This window comes from Ambystoma mexicanum, chromosome 10 (genome assembly GCF_040938575.1).
Source record: "Ambystoma mexicanum isolate Mex_15411 chromosome 10, UKY_AmexF1_1, whole genome shotgun sequence".
Taxonomy (NCBI): domain Eukaryota; kingdom Metazoa; phylum Chordata; class Amphibia; order Caudata; family Ambystomatidae; genus Ambystoma; species Ambystoma mexicanum.
The window spans coordinates 1501258848-1501279120 of record NC_090932.1 but is presented as its reverse complement, the minus strand read 5'-3'; the positions used below and the strand labels follow the sequence as shown (position 1 = coordinate 1501279120).

The following is a 20273-nucleotide window of genomic DNA, read 5'->3' as shown; positions in this document are numbered from 1 at the left end:
ATCTTTCAAGGAATACCATCAGCTGGCTGTTACTTGGTACAGCCAGTTGGTAGTATTGTTGGGAAGAAATCTTCGACTACACTACGTGGTCAAGTGTCCTGAGGATTTCTGACATAATCAGAAGCCTTTATTGAAACCCAAGACACTCTGCACAGATCATGCAGATGGTTGCTGAGCTACGTAACGATATGGCTACGGCTCATGCTGCTACGCAACTTTGTATAGACGAGTTGCAAACCGGGTTACGGCTTGCTGTCGCACCAACATCCTCTCCTGCTCAGGCCTCTGGTTCTGAGATGCCTCATCTGGGATCTGGCCCAGTTATCATGGCCACTCACTTCCCTTTATCACCACCTGAGAGGTTTACTGGTGATCCAAAGACATTCTTGAATCAATGTCGTCTTCATTTCCTATGTCGGCCAAGCTCCTTTCCCAACTCCACCACCAAAGCCGCTTTTCTCTGGTCCCACCTGGGAGGAACTGCGGCAGCATGGGCTAACCCGTTATTGGAATCTGGTAGTCCCCTACTCTTTGAGTGTGATGCACTCATTGAAGCCATGAGCCGGGTCTTTGATACAAGGTACAAGACCCAAGCCACTGATTTGGAGCTGTTGGGGTTACAACAAGGCACCTCACCTCTTTTATCATATGTAGCCAAGTTCAATCAATTGTCGGCCGAGACCGGTTGGCCGGAAGAAAAGATAGGGGCTCTTTTCTACAAAGAACTATTCGACTCTCTGAAGGACGCCCTTGCCACAGTTCCGGTAGTTCTGACGACCTTTTGATGGCAACCCCGATAGCCAATTGTCCTGGTGGTAAATGATCAAACATAGCAAGTATTGCTCAAGGGTTGCGTTCAACCACTCCATCTGTCCATCCGTTTGGGGATGGTAGGCACTAGAATATTTGTCCTCAATGCCTAAAGAACCAGTAAGGACCCTCCAGAACCGCGAAGTGAACTGGGAGCCACGATCAATGACAATGATGTTGGGCAAACCAAAAAGGTGGAAAACATGTTGAAGGAATAGATCCACTAATACCGGAGCAGTGGAAAGACCAGGGCATGGTACGAACAGAGCGTATTTGGTGAGGTAATCGATGTCGACCCAAATGGTATCAAAGCCCTGAACAGTAGGGAGTTCAACTATAAAATCCATTGATATCATGGACCATGGATTTTCCGGTATTTCTATTAAATTATAGGTTTCCTCTAACGCCTCACTATCCTTACTCTGATGATAGTTTCCCTGCCTATCAAAACTAATAGGAAAACACTAACACAGGATATCTGGCCCTCACACTAAAATATGAAATACACAAAGAAATATATGGCAATTCACATCAACAATGATATTCACAGTCTTCAAGGTAAATTCAGTTCCAATGTTCAACAAAAAAGAAACAAGGATGTTGGTAATAAGGTTGTCATTCAGTTCGTGGTTCCTTCAATGTGTGAAAAGAATGTTCTATTAACCAATGTTCAAACAGCAGAAAAGTGTCTCTTTGTTTGAATAAGGACTTTCCACTTCATCCAATAGCATCAGTGTTATTCCTAACCAAGATGTTTTGTCACAACGTACACAGGTCAAAGAAGAAACACAGTCCTTTGTTATACTCACAATACACACACCATGGTAAGGTAAATGAAACACAGCTTCTAGTAAAGTTAATAAATACAGCTTCTATCTTTGTCAGGATGCCTTCACAGCACCTCTACTTCCACCTGAACCACTCTTATCAGGTTAACGTCTGCAAGATTTCACCCTGCGGGTCTACTCGCCTCCCCCATAGAGTTCCACATTCAACTGTGCTTATGAAGTTTCAAATCCACTGACAACCAGAATATTACCACAGCTTCAACAGTCTGTTCTAGGTGACTTTGAATAACTTTTTATACAAGACAAAATTCACTTTAGTGCACTGCAACACCTTCAAGTAAGCAAGGCACTCTTCTTCTGAACATTTATTTTCCAGGAGGGCAGCCTCTTTGCCATTTGTCTGTCTGCCACAATTACAACCACAAAGAGCCCTTAGGATGCAATTATTTCCTTCTCCTATTGGCTTTTGCAATGTACATTGTATCAGCTTCAAGAAAACAATCCCAGGAAGCCAGCTTTTCTTTCCCCAATCTTGCCTTTGCCTCTTTGCATCCTACCAGAGCAGTTCTCTTATGAACGTTATTGTCAGTTTCTTTTGGCTTTAGGCAATGCTTGCACAATCTTGGCTTGGGCAATGCATGCATCCTGTTTGGCGTGTGACAATGCTTGTACCACACTTTGGCTTTGGGAAATGCTAGTTTCACTACTCGCTGACGCAACACTTGTTTTACCCTTAGCTCAGGCAGTGCTTGCTCTCTATACTTCGTAACGTTAATGTTCCTTCAATTAACTTTAGTGTTAAAATGGTTTCAAACTGTGCTATAATTGATTCCGAGATTACCCTTCATCTCAGAATCATTTTTTGGGCACACGCGACCATTCCTTCATCTGTTTTCAACAACTTTAATTTTCAATTGAAGGGTTTCACTATATTTTTCTCTTATTCAAATGAAAGGAATACTCTTCGCTTGCACACAAGTGCTCCTTTTCAGACTTCCTATCATCTGACAATCAACAAGCAGTTTCACATTGCTTTTACTCATATGTAAGTGCTTCCATTTGGATACAGTTGCCTGCCATTGCTCACGCAAGGGATCAGGACGCTCGGTAACACCCACCGGCTTCTGTATTCCTCCCTTTTCGTGCTGCAGGGCTTCTACGACTTTGGGCTTCTTTTTTTTTTTTTTTTTTAAGACCCAACCCCTTCCTCATAGAAGGTATCTTTGGTCCGGCCACGCAATTAAGGAGCTCCTCTCGCTCCGGAGACCCTCGGCTTTACAACACCTTCTAGCCATGGTCTCCTGCAAGCTTCCTGCTGCGCAAACTCTGCAATTCGGTTCACATGGGGAAAAGCAGTCTTCCTTCATGCCTTCTTCTGCGCCCCCTCTGCACTTCAGAGTTTGGGGAAACAGGACTTTCCGAGGACAAGCAGTTGGAATCTGCTTTATCAAAATCCCAGCGTCCCTTTGGTTCTTCCACTTCTGTCTGGATTGCCAACACTGCGCTTCCTTCCTTCTGCTACTGCTGCTGCTGCACGCACTCCAGCCACAGCTTCATCTTCCACTACAACTACTGGCCTGCACTTGAGGGGGCCTTTTAAACCTCCCTTCTTCCCTCAGGTGTGGGTCATTGGTGTGGGACATTAAGCTTTCCAGGCTGCCCTACACAGCACCATTGCTCTTCAGCCATATTCCTCGTCCCAGTACTCATAGGATTATGGGATTTGTACTCCCAAACAGCAAAATTAGGTTTTCTTGCAAACTTCTTATTTCTAAATGCATAATTTTTATTACATGCATTTAAAGAGCAAGAATTCAAGTTTACTTGAAAAGGAGGTAGGCAGTAGATATTTTTTTTTTTAACTTATTTAATGGCAGGAAGCTGTGACAGGTACAACATGCGTTTCATAGAGACCGAAAAGAACCACAGTATCACATTGTCAATAAACGTTTACAATTGTTCAAGCATTGTATAATGGGGGGGGTGAGCTGCCGGCACAATAGAGCGTGCAGAGTTCAGGCCTTAGGGGGCTCCAATCAGGCTTGGCGAGGGGGTGGATCTCCACTCGACACTGTCTTTATTGTTCAAATAGGTACAAAACTCAGTCCACACATTTCTGGGTCGAGATGCTGTGGGGAGGGAGCTAATGTATTCCTGTTTGCACATTTGTGTACAAGTGAGGTAAGTCAACCACATTTCAATATAAATGTTTGGCCACTATGATGTTTATGTTAAAAAATGTAGACTTTTTTTTTGCATCGTCCCCAGACCACATTCCAAACAGCAAGGCAAGTGGATCGAGGTCCACCGAAGTCCAAATTATCTCTGATAGAGCTTTCATCACTTCCGACCAGAACGCGCTGAGTGCCTCACAAGACCAGAACATATGGATGTGGTCTGCCCCTTCAGATCTACATTTGGGGCAGGTGTGGGTCAGGGTGCGTGCGAATTTCGCTACTTTATGTGGTGTGTAGTATAATCTGTTGAGGAGTTTGTATTGTATGCACCTGAACCTAGCATGGAGGGAAACTTTGCGCGTGTGCATGCACATTTTGTTCCACATACCCTCAGCAATTTCCAATCCCAGCTCTCCCGCCCATTCTTCCTGTGGCTTGAGGGATACCTCTCCAACAACATTTTATACAGAGAAGATGTTATGCCCCTGGCGCCTGCCGAGTTGGCTATGTATTGGATCTCAGGTGAGTCCGGGGGTTCATCTGGAAAGGTAAGCCACATTTCTCGGACAGCCGCTCTTAGTCTGAATTATTGTAGTAGTTCTAGCGCTGAGCCAGAGTGCTCGGGCACCATGTCTGGGGGGGGTGATAAATTTCCCATCTGGGGATAAATCTGTTAGTGCTCGATAGCCCAGATCAGCCCAGTGTCGTAGGAGGTGTCTATCGTGTGGGGGGGGAGAGTCCCGGGAGTTGCCAGATTGGAAGCCACTTATAGTACGGTCGGCACTCCGGTTGCGATTGCAATAGACTGTTCCATGCCCTGATCGTGGTAGCCACAGGGTCGGTTGGGGCGTCAGTTTGATACGTGCGGTGCAGTATTAGGGACATGATGTTATTTCCTTCCCCGCTAGTTTCACATGTGGGGACGGGTGCGAGTGTACGTACCAGTATGTGGCGTGTTGGGCCTGTGCCGCGATCCAGTACAATGTTAAGTCTGGGACCGCAAAGCCCCCCTTTTCATAGGGACGGGTCATATGCTCCCACTTTTTGTGGACCGCACCGGAGTGCAAGAGGAATGGGGTGCACGCCGAGTGGAACTTCTTGAAGTATTGCTTCCCCGGCCATATCCGTACATTGGCAAAGACATAGAGGAGCTTGGGGACCGCTATAATTTTTATTAGGGACAATCTGCCCGCGAGAGATAGTAGGAGGTTACGCCATCGTTCCATTTTTGATTCTATGAGCTGCGCCATGGTCTCGTAGTTGTCTGCCAGCAGGGAGGATTTGGATAATGATACTTGCACCCCCAGATACTTAATGCCACCCGGGGACCAGCGTAGGGGGAATTCACATGAAAGCTGCTGGGTTGCCACTGTAAGCGGGAATATTTCCGATTTGGAATAGTTGATGATGAAGCCCAAGTATGTGCCTATTTTGGTTATGTCGCAAATGATCGGGTCTAGATGTATGGATGGGTTTCTGACATATAAGAGTACGTCGTCAGCATATAGTGAGATAATTTCGAATAGAATAGGGGAGAACGGACAGTCTTGACGGGTGCCCCTATATAACGTAAAGGGTGGAGATGTCGGGGAATTTACCAGGATCCCGTATATAGCAGTTTTATATAGGAGATCATCTGTTGTCCCACCCCCATTTTCTCCAGCACTGCCCACATGTATTGCCAGGAGACCATATCAAATGCCTTTTGGGCATCCAATGTGACTGCTACTGCGTCAGCCAACGGGTCAATTATGGACATCACATTGAAGAGACAGCGAATATTGAGGGCAGTTGAGCGGCCGGGGACAAATCTGCTTTGGTCCGGATGGACCAAGTGCGAAATGATTGGGAGGAACCTGTTCGCTATTACCTTAGCAAATATTTTCGTGTCCGTATTTATGAGCGATAAGGGCCTGTAGGAGACACATTCATCTAGGGGTTTCCCTGGCTTGGGGAAGGACAGTTATCAGGGCTTCTATTAATGATCTGGGGAGGGCGGCTAAGCGGAGTGACTTAGCCCAAACCCTGTGTAATATGGGTGCCAGGATAGCGACATATTCTTGGTAGAATTCCGATGTGAGCCCGTCAGGGCCCGGGGCCTTGCCCTTTGGAAGGTCTGAGATAACCTGGACCATCTCTTCCAAGGTGAATGGGGCATCAAGTTGGTCTTTGGTGCTTTGGGAGATAAAGGGCAATGGAATACGTTCAAGCAGGTCATCCAGGTCGTGGGCTGTGTGTTCTTGCTGTGGGCCGTACAAGTTAGCGTAGAAGTCTGCAAAGGTATCAATAATACCCTGATCAGACCAGTCACTCGTACCTTGCGCGTCTATAATGCTATCTATGCAGGTCTTGCCTTCCTCCGCATGTACCAACCTGGCCAGGGTTCTACCTGGTCTATCTCCCTCGCCATACCTCTGCGCCGCCAGGGGCCGAGCATAGTACTACACCTCGCCGAGGGCGTGAGATACAAAGAGTTCAAGCTCGGCTCTGTTCTTCGCCAAGGTTGCGGGGGTAGGTGTCGAGGCATGTTCTCGTTCTAGTGCTTTGAGCTTAGTTTCGGAAGCGTGTAGGGCTTGTCTAATGGCTTTTAGTACCCCAGCCTCCCTCGAGATGCACATCCCTCTAATGTCTACTTTAAATGCCTCCCAGCGGGTCCCTTCGGATGTGTCATGCTGTTTGTTGCGGTCAAAGAAGGTGTTTATGTGCGATAGGATCTCGGCTTTAAAAAGTATGGCCATGCAGGGCCTTGGATTTGAAACGCCAGGCCCTAGTTGGATCTGCATCACCACCGGGGAATGATCAGAAAGTGTGCGCGCTAGTATCTTGACATCTGCTATCCTAGCCACCCGCTCCCACCCCCGACACCAGGAACATGTCTATTCTTGAAGAGATGTTGTGTACTGTTGAATAGAAAATGTAATCCCTCACTTGGGGATGAAACGTTCTCCACACGTCGTGTAGATTCAGGGACATCATATGTGTATGGAGTCGTTTTGCGGCTCGGGACATGGCTCTAGGGGCACTGCCTGTTCTATCAAGGACATTGTCTAGTATAAGGTTCATGCGCCCCCCCCCCATATGATGGGGACTGCCACGTACCTCATGAGGAGAGTGGCCACCTCGTCAATAAATTCCGGGGAGTCCATATTTGGACCATACACGTTTACGAGCAGGCATTCCTCATTAGCCAGTGTACAGTAGAGGATCACCTATCTGCCCCCCGTGTCTATGTGGGACGTGTGGAGTGTACATTTTACTGATTTGTGGATCAGGGTCAACACTCCCCTGGATTGAGTGGAGTATTGTGTATAAAACCTATTAGGGCCCCCAAGACTGTGCCAAGTTTGATGCAAGGTGCTTCAGAGCATGCGTCGCCTGGAGCGGGAGTATCTTGATTACATGCCTCTGCACATTCGCAGTGATCCTACGAGCCTTTGTGTAATTAGTTAACCGCCGGACATTCCACGTCATCAGTTTAATGGACACGGGAGAAGACTATGGGACATCCCAGTTGAAGGATCTGTCTCTGTCTTTCGTACTATGCGCTGCTGTGCGTCCACACGCCTCTTTTCAAAACTAGTCACCTCCTTCCTGCCAGTTTTTATGTAACATTCCCCAACATCTCCACCACCCCCAGCCTCACCGCCCAGTACCAACTAGCAGTGTAGTATTTCCCACCCCTGGAGCAAACAATCACATGCCATCTCCAACGCAGCAGCGCTCGACCAATAGCCCAAAAGGGGCTTAAACTCAAAGGCTCTGTGTCTGAAAACATTGCAGCTGCAGAGGGGGGCCGCCGCTGCCGTGTGACCAACTTTTTGTAATACTATTATGATGAAACATCCTTTATCTTCAAACGGCTGATGACACATTAAGTTACAAAACACACTTATCACAGAGATACGAGATCTGACCATGTGAGGCCCAAGAATGGCGCGTACAGGTGCGGGCAGTCTGCCAGGGTTTTACCCCAGCCTATAAAGCTGTAGTAAAGCGAAGCAAAAAAAAATGTTCCCCCCTTCCATTGAGGGTGCCTTTCAGGTGATAGTGCCGGGGCACCGTCGACTCCAAGTGCCGCGGAGCAGAGGGCACGCGGCAAACAACTGGGGGGGATATCGGGTCGCAACCCAGAAGGCAGGCCATCGTAAGAGTTGAGGGGGGGGGGTTGCCTTAGTCATTCTCCATTAATTCCTCCTCCGGTTCCGTTAGCGGGATTTGTTCCTCGATGAACTTGACCGCCTCATCAGGGACCGTGAAGAAGTATAGTTTGTTGCGGTGAGTGAATTTCAAGCGGGCAGCGAAGAGCATTGCATATATTCGATTTTCCTCTCTCTTAGCATTTTTTTACTCCTCCAAATTGCCACCGTTCCATCTGCACCCCCACAGAGAAGTCCGGAAAATCCTAATGATTTGTGAGTCCAGCCTTAGTTCACCCTTTTTCCCTGGCCAAGCGGAGTATGTGGTCTCGTCTCTGTCTTTGTAACTTAAGAGTTTTTCGCTATTATTGGTCTGGGAAAGTCACCCAGCTTCGGGCGTGGTGCCAGTGCGCGGTGGGCTTGCTCGACAGTAAAAAAAGGTGGCAGCACAGGGTTGTCCAGGAGATCTTTGAGTAGTTGTTCAACTGCAGGTTCCATCCATCCCTTAAGCGCTGATTCGGGAACACCCACTATACGAATGTTGTTTCTTCGTGACCTAGATTCTAGGTCATCGCACTTAGCTTTGACCTGTTTCATGTCCCGCAAGGGCTCCGTGACCGTATTCTGTAGGGCGTGGACTCCGTCCTCATTGGTTCCGATTGTGTTTTCTGGCTCTGTTATTCTGGCCCCGTGTTGGTCTAATTTGGATTTTAGCGAGGCCACGTTCGCGTTGATATCGTCAAGTTTTTCATGAAAGGCTGTAAAGTTTTGTGCCATGGACTCCATCATTATTGTTAGGTCAGGCTGAGGGGGATCTGACGGCATGTCCATCTCTTCATGTCCTGCGCCGGAGGGGCCCTGCTCCGGGCTGGGCGCCGCCTTGGCAAATTTGTCCATCGCGCCAATCTTGTTGGCCTCCCGCAATCTGTTTGATATTGCGGTGGTGGGGGGGGGTGGCGCCTCACTGGGCAGGTTAGTTGGTAAGCGTGTCTCGGGAGATCCCTCTGTGAGTGAGGCAGTGGGCCACTGACTTCGACGCCAAGTCGTCCCGGCCCGGAATATGGGCGACTGCCTCTGCCGTGAAGGTAGGGCTCATATGTGGCAGGATGAGAGCAGTGTGGGCCCAGTAGGTGGGCTAGTAGGGCGTATTTTGAGGAGTTCAACGGATGGGGTGTGGTGGCGCCAGACACAGTGGTTGGGGCCAGTCCGAGGGGCGCCAGGCAATCTCAATGTGCCCAGTATGTTCCTTTATGCGCTCTATGGCTTTTAGCCATTGTGTGTTTTGGCACCCTTAAAAAGGTTCTTTCCTTTCATGGATATATTTTATTTGTATCACACTCGTGCACAAGTGTTTCAGAGCGCGACAAGGCAAGGGAGGGGAACAAGGGAGAACAAAACAACGATCTTACTAGGCCCAGTGACATTGAGATTGTGCAAGTACGTGGGAAAGAGAAAGAGGAAAAGTGCATGGAAGGGGGAGAGTGGAAGGTGCAGAGCAGAGAATAAACAGATGAATAATAATAAAAACAAATAAAATATATAATGGAGCAATAAACAGAGGTAGTGCAGACAGCAAGTGGCAAGTGCTGCGTTTATGGCAGCAGAACTTAAATCTGATAAGTGCATAAAAAGAAGAAAATGGGGGATGGGTACATATACAGTCCCCAGTGCAAGGGGTGGCCGGGAGGCAGTGCAGAAGGGTGGCAGGGTGAGCAAGTAACTGGGCCAAGGGGACGGAGGGTGGCCAGATGCAGTGCCAAGCAAGAGCAGATCAGCAAGGGAGAGGGGGAGCAAAGGCAGATGCAAAGAGGAAGGTCTTGATGTGCTTCCGGAACCGGAGATGGTTCTCCTCAGGTTTTAGAGTGGCAGGGAGGCTGTTCCAGAGGGAGGCTCCGTCCGAGATCTACCCCCGGCTTGTTTCTTTGAGAAACGACTGACCCTGAGGGAGTTAGGAGGCAGAGGAGCAAAGAGCTCGAGAGGGGAGGTATTTGCGGAGGGATAGATGAAGGTATTTTGGACCCAGGCCCCAGAAAGCCTTGTGGACAATGCAGAGGGTTTTAAATGTAATCCTTGCTTCCACTGGGAGCCAATGGAGAGATTTCATAAATACTGAGATTTCATAAATACGGTGTCTTGTCCCACTGGATCTCCCAACTCCCCTAGACCTTGTCTCCTCCCAGATGATCCTCCTGCAGTACACTACCCACAAAGTCAGGACCAGGCAGCATCTGCCTTTGCCTGGTCACCTGCAAGGAGGCTTTAGGCAGGGTTTTAGTGAGGGATCCACAAGATTCATCACAGGAGTCTCTCCCTGTGACGTCCCGCTTTCTGCCACCCCTATGGGGAATGCTGCATCGGGGGCTCACCTGCCTAACCTCACAAGGAAGGGCTCTCCTCTGGGGAGAAGTGACAATATTGTCATATTACCTATTGAGGCCTTTCCTGTTTCTGTAGCCTGTAACTATAAGAAAAAAGACTACTCTTTTGTACGCATAGGCACCTGGCTTCCCTACCTTACCTGACAGCTCACCTCACAACAATACACATCTGCTGAAAGAGCAGCAAAGAAAGAGGGGAAGATTGGAGCAGGAAGTGAGGTTATAAGCGAGACACATTGTGGGATTGGACTATAGTTTCAGATGTTTTCAATGTTACATGTTTAAGGAAACTCCTAAGCGCTTAAATGTTGATGGGAAATGTTATTTGTATGAACTGTGTTTGGTGCTGAAAGCTTTAGGACAGGAAGTGATCCATAATACTCATTTCTCGTGGTGCCAAGGAATTGATCAGAAGCTTATTAAGCAATCCAATACCAAGGGACAGTTAAAATTTAAAAATGCATTGGTGCAGCAAGGTGGTGATCTGAATTGATCTGAATGTGAACATAATGTCATTGACTTTTTGAATCCTTATAACCTATTTGCAAATTAAAGATCCCCATATGCAGTAACCGTCTGTATAAAACATGATCATCTTGTTTGACTTGATAAGCTAGTAAGATGAGCAACATACCTTTGAGAGTATGCTTTTAAAATGTTCTTCACTTCGGCATCCACGCCTTCTTAAAATCTGCCGAAAATATAAATAATACAAAATGACAGTGGTTTAGAAATTGATGCATAAAGCCGGGTACGGTTGTTTGATGAATTTATCACTTAACGTGTACGATTTTGCTTCATTAACATGGACTAGTTATTACAAAAGTGCCATACTTGTTGACAAAGATGAAAGCATTACTTGTCCCTTAAGGCAACAGATACACTAGTCTCAACAAAGCACTTCAGAATCTGTATATTTCAAATCTCCAAACGATTGTTGGACCAGATTGTCGGAGTCACACAAATAAAAGCTTAGACACCCAAGGATGAGTGAGGATTTATTGGGACACAAAGCCAATTCCATCCATAGAACCTCAACAAATAGTTCACTGTTTTTCAAGGGGTTTCTGCTTGTATTCAGAACCCATTAAACCAGTTGTTTAGAGAATATACCGCTCATCAAGTTGTTTTTCCCCCAATGTCACGTCACGATACGCAATTGCTCATTAATTCAGAAAACATACACCCAATTCTCAAATACCATTCTTCTTCTCCTTTCAAATAAAAGTCATCACATCTCGATGCAGCTGAGTTGGCAAACTTAAGTAGACACTGCAAAAATCCTGAATCGAAACTACTGAGCTGAATATTGGTTTTGCATTTTAGGGGTTATTGTCTAGGATCCCAAAGGCAAACTTTTTCTCAGTAAACACATAGGCCCAAACAAACTCTTACACCCTCAGTTATAGTAAAATAGTTATTTATTTTATACACAAAAGGTTAAAGTTACAGCTCAGGTAAGTAAGTACTATTTCAAACTAAGCAACACAATATAAAATCAAAGCAATACTTCAGGTGAGTAAACCATAAGTTAAAAATTATATAAATTTGCATTTTTATATAGCGCTAAGAACCCTCAGGTATCTGAGCGCTGCTTATTATTACCCACGGTGTGTGGTGCTCATTTATCGACCTCGGAAGGATGAAAGGCTGAGTTTGGCGCTCTACTCGCTGTGCCACTTGACCGTACCGATGTAATTGAATACAATTCAAATGTCCGGTTGTAGGTATGAAAAAAGGTTAAGCAACACCAACAATAGCAAGTCAGTACTTTTAAAACACTTGTGTCACTTTTAAGAGGCCTTAAGGCTTTAGCATGCCATCTCTACATGGGTACGAGTTCTTCAAAACCAAAATGGAGGTAAAGCAGATGAGACACAAATGCAGAAAAGGCAACGTTTCATATGATTCTTCAATTACAAATAAGCAAAGGACTTTTGTTGGTCAAAAGGGTTTCATAGACCTTGGGAAAGGCTCCCTATGGACGCATCAGTGTAAGGCAACGGTATGGGTGAACACCCAAACACTGGAATCAACACTCCAGCAACAAGGTGTGACAGAATGAATAAAGGTATGTACTACCACGAGATCCACAGTACCCGAGGAGTTATGTAGAAGATGCAGCTGGGTTCCATCACGGTGCAGCAGCAGCAGACCACGTCTCCTATTCCTTGGTCATGGTTACGAAGGAGGGACCCTGGAAGGAATGTCAAAGCAGCAGTTGAGAGAAAGGACTCTCAGCAAAGGATGCCATGCTCCAATGTAGGTCTGCAGTTTCAGCACCTTTTTACAGACTCCAAGGATGAACGTTTACCACCCAGCCAATCCACCTCGATTCTTCGGTCCTTCTCCCTGGTGAGGGGACTTTGAGGAATGGGGTCTTGCCTCTGGAGGTCCAGCAGTTCTGGGAGGATTTGTTAACAGGAAGACGATGCACTGCAATAGGGTCGGAGGTGCCAGGGTATTGATGGGTTTTCCGCCCAGGAAGGTCGCAGCGCACCATGGGATGGTTCATCTTGCAGGTCGTTTTATGGCTGAATGGTACCACCAGCCAAAGGGAAGGAGGAGTCCTCTTTGGAGTTCCTCTGTCAATTAGGAAACGGGTTCAGGACAGCAGCAGTCTCTTTGCGGTTGCTGGAAGATGCTGTAGGTGTCTCTGGTTGTCTTCTTCGGTTCTTCTGTTCCAGTGGTCGTCTGGTCTTTTGCCTCAGGATCCTCGCCTTTTATCAGGGACCCACACTCATCCTCTGCAAACTCTCACTGCAGTATACAGAAATAGGTGGGTGGCTGTCCAAATCAGGACAGCCGCCCCCCCCTGCACTCCCTAGTAGGAAATGGTTTATCTCAGCCACACCAGAAGACAAAAGACAGCAGAGTTTCGGGATCCTCCTGTAAGGAAGGCATGGTATCAATAGTAGACATAGTCACAATGGATACAAGTTTCGAAAACCTTTATTTAGTATTTTGGTTGGGTTGGTAGAATTCCTACCTGGGCCCAACTCTAGAATCTGAGTAATCTTGACCAATAAATAAATATCAAAAAAGTCCATGTGAGTCCAGTTAAAATAAAAGGGCCTATAGTAAAACACCTATCCTTACCCTCCTTCTCAAAATGACAAATGTGTTAAGGGAATACAAAAGGAAAAATAGTGTCCCAAAAGAAAGGTCAGAATGGCTTAAATAACAACTCCCTTCCCCACGTTCAGCACCACATGGTCTATAGAGGTTCCTAAAAAGTATAGGTGGATGCCACAGTTCTTTCAGTCCTGCACACTTAGGTTTACTAGTACAATTAACATTTCAGGCTTGGGCTTCAAGCTTCTGGTAGTTCAATAACTTCCTTAGGCTTCGTCGGCCTTGTCATAAATATACAGTTCCACTTTTGACCTTTACTTTCCCACAATTCAACAAAGGCTTCCCTCCGCCGGGCTCGAGTCTGCCTCCCTTCTCACACTCACTTTGTCCATTTATCACGCAGTTCTGCACAGGCTTCCCTCTGTCGGACTCGAGCCTGTCTTTCACCTTCCACTTTATCACAGTGTAGAGAAGCAACTGTATACCTCTGGAGGAGACATCGCCCCCTTCCTCCCACATCTTGGAGACCTGAGATTGTGCCGTTTTTGACACCAGCAGTGTAAAACGAGAAATAAAAAGAAACTAGTGACGTCACAAGAGACATGTACGACATCACGAGATACTGGCTGAAGAAGATGTATGGATTCTACAGAGCCTAATGACGAAGTAAAGATAGGGGGCGTGGTTACAAAGCCATGAGATAGGACGTGCCTACTGAGGGGCTCCTGCTGATACGAGATTAATCCGTGCAGAAGCCCCACTAAAAGTGGCCAATGGAGGACCTAATTGAATAAGGTGCCTTATGAAGCTATGCCGCAGACACGGAGAGCGACGGGAACCGATTGCTACAAGGATAAAGCAAGAAAACTGCTTAGCAAGTTTGCAGCTGTCCATGGATGAAGGGAAAAAGATGGCGGCAGCCGCACACAAAGAGATTGGATGCAGCGATAAGGAGTCAAGCGGCGGAGCCCCCTGGGGTCATACTGCCTCCGTGGGGTGAGAAGCTGAGGAGAGGACAGCGCAGGCGAGAAGGCGGTCTGGAAAACAGCCCGGAAGCGCCAGACTCGATGCAAACTCCCCCTGGGGGATAGCGAATGCAGAGGATGACCCTTCCATGAGCAGGATCGCAGGCAAGAGCCGCGGGCTGAGGGGTGATTGAAATCCGGCTCGGCGCAGCGACGGGGCTCGCAGGAGCTGGCGGAGCGCCTCCGGTCACACTTGTTATAAACCCGAAGAGACACGCCACGTGAAGTGGGCTCACTGTTGCCTCGCAAACTCCCAGAATCACACGTCCAACACAGAGAACCCGCGGGTCGTGGAGGAGCAGTAGCAGCCCCTGAAACAAGAACCACAGCGGATAAAGACACCTTGAACCTTCAGGGGAGATGATTGGGCATGTTCGTGGCCAGCCACCGGCAGTCACTGGCATAGAAAGTGTGTCAGTTTCCCCGAGCCCCAAAGAGCAGGCCAGTTTTGTGTGCCCCCAAATATAACCTGGGCCTTAAAGACCCGGGCCTTGTCACAAGACTACACTCACATTATAGTAAACGAGCCAGTTCACTCGCCTAAGTGTTGCTTTCTAAGTGCTTGCCTGGAGGCCGTACATACCGCGCAGGTGCTGCAGCACAAAAATTAACAGTAAGGTAAGGTTCTATGCCGTGTTGGCCTCATTAGGCCTTTAAAAGGAGCCCTCCCAAAATGGCCGCCCCAGAACAAAGGGCCTAGCCGGAGTGAGGCCAGAAAAAGCGAGGTGAGGTGCAATCACCAAGCAGCACGGAGGTCGGCCCAGAGAAGCAATGGATAAGGGAGCACGCCAGCAGAGCTGTGACCTGACTGGAGGCCGGGGGACAATCATAGGCACTGAAGGGGAAGCCCCATTTGCATAAATGATGCATAAGCAGCATGGACCAAGGAGCTAATATAAAGGTTCCCCTATACAGGTGACACTGCACTGAGGTGAGGTGACAAGCGCTGCTGAAGAAGCCACGGACCCTGGGAGGGCGGGCCAAATGAATACCAACCTTGGGCTCACATATAACAAGTAGCAACAAGCACAATTACCAGTAGGCAATAAGGAAGAGCCACAATTCCACTCAGGGGCAGAGGAATGCTTTACCACAACGAAGCGGGAACACCTGGACAGACACTCTGGCTGTCACTAGAGTAAATACCGGCCCTTCGGCACAAAAGCCAAGAGGCACTGAGCCAGCGCAGCTCGCATAACATATACCCAGCCCTAAGAGACCAGAGGAGACCAACCCAGCAGTCGCTGAAATGGCATCCAAGCTTCCCAAACGAAAGGGAAGCAACCCACCATGGACGAATTCGCCAGGTCATCCCAAACAACGAAGGGCACCAGCAACAAAGAGAGGAGCCCACAGACAGATACAGGACTGACGAGAAGAGAAAGGCAGATCCTACAGGCAATAGCAGACTTAAAGTTCACGTGGGAAATTAAACTGGAAGCAGCCATGACAAATCTCAAGACTTCTCTTGAATTCAAGATCGACGCAGTACAAGTGGACGTCAACCTATTGCGACAAGACGTCAAAGCGATAGCCAAACGCACAAGTGAGCTGGAAAAAGAAGTCCAGTCAAACACCACCACCGGCAAGGCGAACGCCTCCCAGATTCACATACTGCGCCAACAAGTGAGTAACTTGGAAAGCAGAGCTGAGGAGGCCGAAGGAACAATGTACGCATCATAGGGCTCACGGAAGGAGAGGAAGGCTCAAACCCCACAGACTACATAGAAACCATGTTGTTGCAAGAGATCTAGGGAGGGGCGCTCTCTCAAGGATTTGCGGTGGAGAGAGCCCACCGCGCACTGACACGGAGACCTGCCCCGGGCGCACCGCCGAGGCCAATCATCACCAAAATACTGAATTACCGGGATAGGGAAAGAATCCTGGAGTATTTTCGCAAAGGCGGCACTATAAGGAGAGCCTCTGCGGCAATAATAATATACTCGGACTACACACTCCAGGTGCAAAGATGCCGACTAAACTTTGGAGCAGTTAAGAGGAGGCTGCGGGAGGCGGGCCTCAGATACATGCTGATGTATCCTGCGAAACTGAAAGTCTTTCATAAAAACAAGGCATTGTTCTTCGGGACCCCAGAAGATGCTATGAACTGGCTGGATGCACAGAATGGTCCGCAGGAGGTGGAGGAGCAACGCGAGAGTGAAGACGAGAAGTGAAGAATCGGCCCGGAACACTGAGGTGCTGTATATATAATGACAATGGGACTTGACTATAGCTCTACATAGGTTTGGGAGAAGGTAGGATGTATACGCAGCAGGCAGAAGATATAGAAGCCATTCGCAGGAGGCACAGAGGAACCATCTCATACCCCACTAGACAGATTAGTTAGGTTGCCAGTGGTGCGGCAACCTCCTGCTGGGTTCCTAGCACCGATATACAGGGTAGGACCAGATGCGGGAAGGCTTGAGATCCAGGGATGGAGCTGGGCTACAGTTGGGGATCGGGAGGGGGGTTTGCAGTGTATATGGTTACGGTTGTAGGGGTAGTTGTTAGGGAACGAGCTTGCACTCATGGGCCCCCTGCGCATGACTCACTCCAAGTACATCTGGAGGAGGGACGGATACGGACAATAATGGGAGACCTTAGAATAGTAACCTGGAATGTCAGAGGACTCAGCTACCTGAAGAGACACAAGGTAATGATGTACCTGAGAAGGCAAAGAGTGGACATAGTCCTATTGCAAGAAACCCACCTCACTAAAGAAAAGCAAGATGCGGTAAAGAAAAAGTGGAGAGGGACCACCGTAGGAGCAATGTACTCAGCATACACCAGGGGAGTAATCATATGGGTGGTGCCACATGTGCCCTTCCAGATGCTACAGGCCACGGTGGAGCCAGATGGGAGGATGGTAGCGATTCGGGGGCTGCTAGAGAATAGAGAATTGTGTATCATAAACACATATGCCCCTAACCAAGATACAGTGGCCTACTTTAAGACACTATACAGTAAAATCAGTTCCCACATAGGAGGAGCGGTTATATGGGGGGGGGGGGATTTCAATTGTACGCTGAACCCCAAAATGGACAGATCAGGCATGAAACTAGATAAACCCACCTCCGCAGCGAAAACGCTACAAGCCCTGTTGAGAGACTTCGGGCTGGAAGACATATGGTGGCAGCAACACTCGAATGATAGGCACTAATCACACTATGCCACCCCACATAGCCTGTACACAAGGCTGGATTACATGTTCGCCGCTCCGGAACTGGTGGGGGAAATGATGAGTTCAGAATATAAGACGAGAATATTATCGGACCATTCCCCTCTGGTTCTGACGTGGCAACATCAACCCCCAGAGCCAGGATCCCAACATGGAGGCTTAGAGCCAAGGCATTGAAGGACACTGCATTCCGAGAGGACCTAAGGGAGGAGATAATTGGGTATTTTGAAAATAACACAGCGTGGAGTCAGATGGCACCGTGTGGGAGGCCTTTAAGGTGGTGGTGAGGGAAGCGGCCATATCATAATCCAGAGGGCTCCAAGGGGGTATAGCGCGAGAGCTACAGGAGACAGAAAAGACACTAGAAGCATTTATGAAAAGAGTGGGCACCTCACAAGAGGATGCTGAACGTGTAAGCCAATTACAACCGGCATGCGCTGGGCTCTGGGAGAGATCATGCAACCTGAACTATAAAAAAATACATTGAAGACAACATGTGGGGGGAGACAAACCAGGGAGGCTCCTTGCATGGAACGAGACACCAAGAACGAGACACCAAGGACAGCAATTAGAGAGATAACAGGAGAAGAGGGCCAAGTCTGGAACACCCAGGAGAGTGTGAACGAGGGATTCTTTAGATTCTATAAACACCTATATGAAGATACAGGAGAGATGGCAAAGACTCAGGAGACGCTAGAAGACATTGGACTACCTAAATTGAGCGAGGAAGATAGGGAGAACTTGGATGCCCCTATTACAATAGAGGAATTAGAGACAGTGGTAATACACTTGCCCACGAGCAAGGCCCCTGGGGCGGATGAGCTCCCCAGTGTATTCTATAAAACATATAGACAAGAAGTGCTCCCCCCTCTACTAGCAATGCTAAACGAGGCATTTGATAAAGTGACACTGAGGGATCTCTGAGGGAGGCAGTAATTATTCCACTCCTTAAACCTGATAAGCCAAGCACACACTGTGGGTCGTATAGACCACTGTCCATGCTAAATCAGGACAGCAAAATTCTCACGTCTGTGCTGGCGAATAGACTTAAGCGGGTAATAAATAAACTCATACACGCTGATAAAACCGGATATGTCCCAGGTAGAAGCAGATCTGATAACCACAGGAGGCTCCACCACATTATAGAACGGGCATATGAGCAACTGAGGAAATGGATCCGCAAATATTGGGAGCCGGTAGGCCTAGCGACCTTGGGAGACATACGGCAACAGGGGAAGGCACTGGACTTCCAAACGATAGTGGATGAAACTGGGATACACATGGGGCAATATATTACATATACCAGAATAGTTAAACGGGTGAAGGAAACGTGGTCCGAAAGACCACTAACAGAACAACCTGATACTGCCATAGAAACGATGTACAATATTTCGGAGGGAGGGCATGGGACATCTCAGATTTACAAACTGGTAATGTCCAGAGTGGGTAAGGAGTTGCTCCAATTGAGACAGGACTGGGAGGAGGAGGCGGGAGAATCTATGCAAGACGGACAGTGGGAAAGAGCTCAGAGATACCACAAAAAGGTGTCCAGGAATGCAAGGCTGCAGCAGATTCAGTTATATGTCAATCATAGGGCGTAGATGACTCCTCGAAAGATTGCCAGGTTTGGAAGTACAGAAGTACAAAAATGTAATAAGTGCGGGGAGGTGGATGCCGGGATGATCCATATGTTCTGGGCGTGCCCGGAGTTGGGAACATTTTGGGATGAAATGAAGCTACGACTATCTGAAAGGGAATCAACCTAGATGTGGAATCGGTTTGGGCGTGCATGATGGGGGGGGGATTTACCAGACCACGCAACCTGAAACACGCATGCAAACTCAAGGACCTGGCCTACATTTTGGCCAAAAGGAGAATAGCCATGAGCTGGAAAGCAGCCGGTAGACCCAGATTAGAGGTATGGTGGAATGATCTTCTGAAATGGGCAGATGCCGAGACAGTAGCATGGTATGAGGCAGCTAACAGGGGGGGGGGTGATGAAGTAGGACCTCTGATAGCATGGAGGCAAGTGGTAGCCACAGTGTCAGAATCCTCCCAGGTCAACTCCAGTGAATGCGCCACGCCCGAGAACGGCGAAGGGGATTAACCCCAAGAGAAGGGAAGCCTGAAGAATGAGGTGGAAGCTCGAGTTAAAATGGGGGAGGGGGGAAGACAGTAATAAATAACATGCAAATGTACGCTAAAAAGCTTGTAACTGAAAATGTCGGGTGTGATGGTTATGTTTTGTTTGTTGTAAAAACCAATAAAATTTGTTTAAAAAAAAATAATCAAGTGAGCTTTTAAATATGAAGAAGAGGATTACACATGCATGAAGTGCTGTAGAAAATCAAACGCTCAATTATTGTACAGATGCTGAAACACAAGTAGACTAAGTCATCATAGAAGCTGGCTATACGTAGTGAATAGAATGCAGGTGAAGCCGCCATTGAATAGAAGCTGGACATTGGTATCATGAATTTAGTAAGCCAGGACCCATGAAGAGAGAAGGGAAAAACTGTTGCAGCAAGAATAAGCAGGATCGTGGAGCTGCATGGCGAGGCTGTCTGGCATGGAGTCAAGACTGAAGCAGCCAAGGTAAGCCATTTATTCTGGAAACAAACAAACATGCAAAGGATATATTATCCCGTGTTAAGGTGCAAAGAAAGAACACCAAGAGCGCCAGGTTTTATTCATTTAAAGCATTTA

The 20273-nt window shown here is 47.7% G+C and overlaps 1 protein-coding gene across 2 annotated transcripts in view; it reads right to left on the bottom strand.

Moving 5' to 3' along the window:
- Positions 1 to 20273, bottom strand: part of OGFOD2 (2-oxoglutarate and iron dependent oxygenase domain containing 2) — a 472935-nt gene that overhangs the window by 430760 nt on the left and 21902 nt on the right. For both annotated transcript variants that reach the window (XM_069619641.1, XM_069619642.1), the window contains exon 2: positions 10924 to 10980. In XM_069619641.1, the coding sequence (XP_069475742.1) occupies positions 10924 to 10980 (57 nt within the window). The remainder of the gene's footprint in view (positions 1 to 10923; positions 10981 to 20273) is intronic.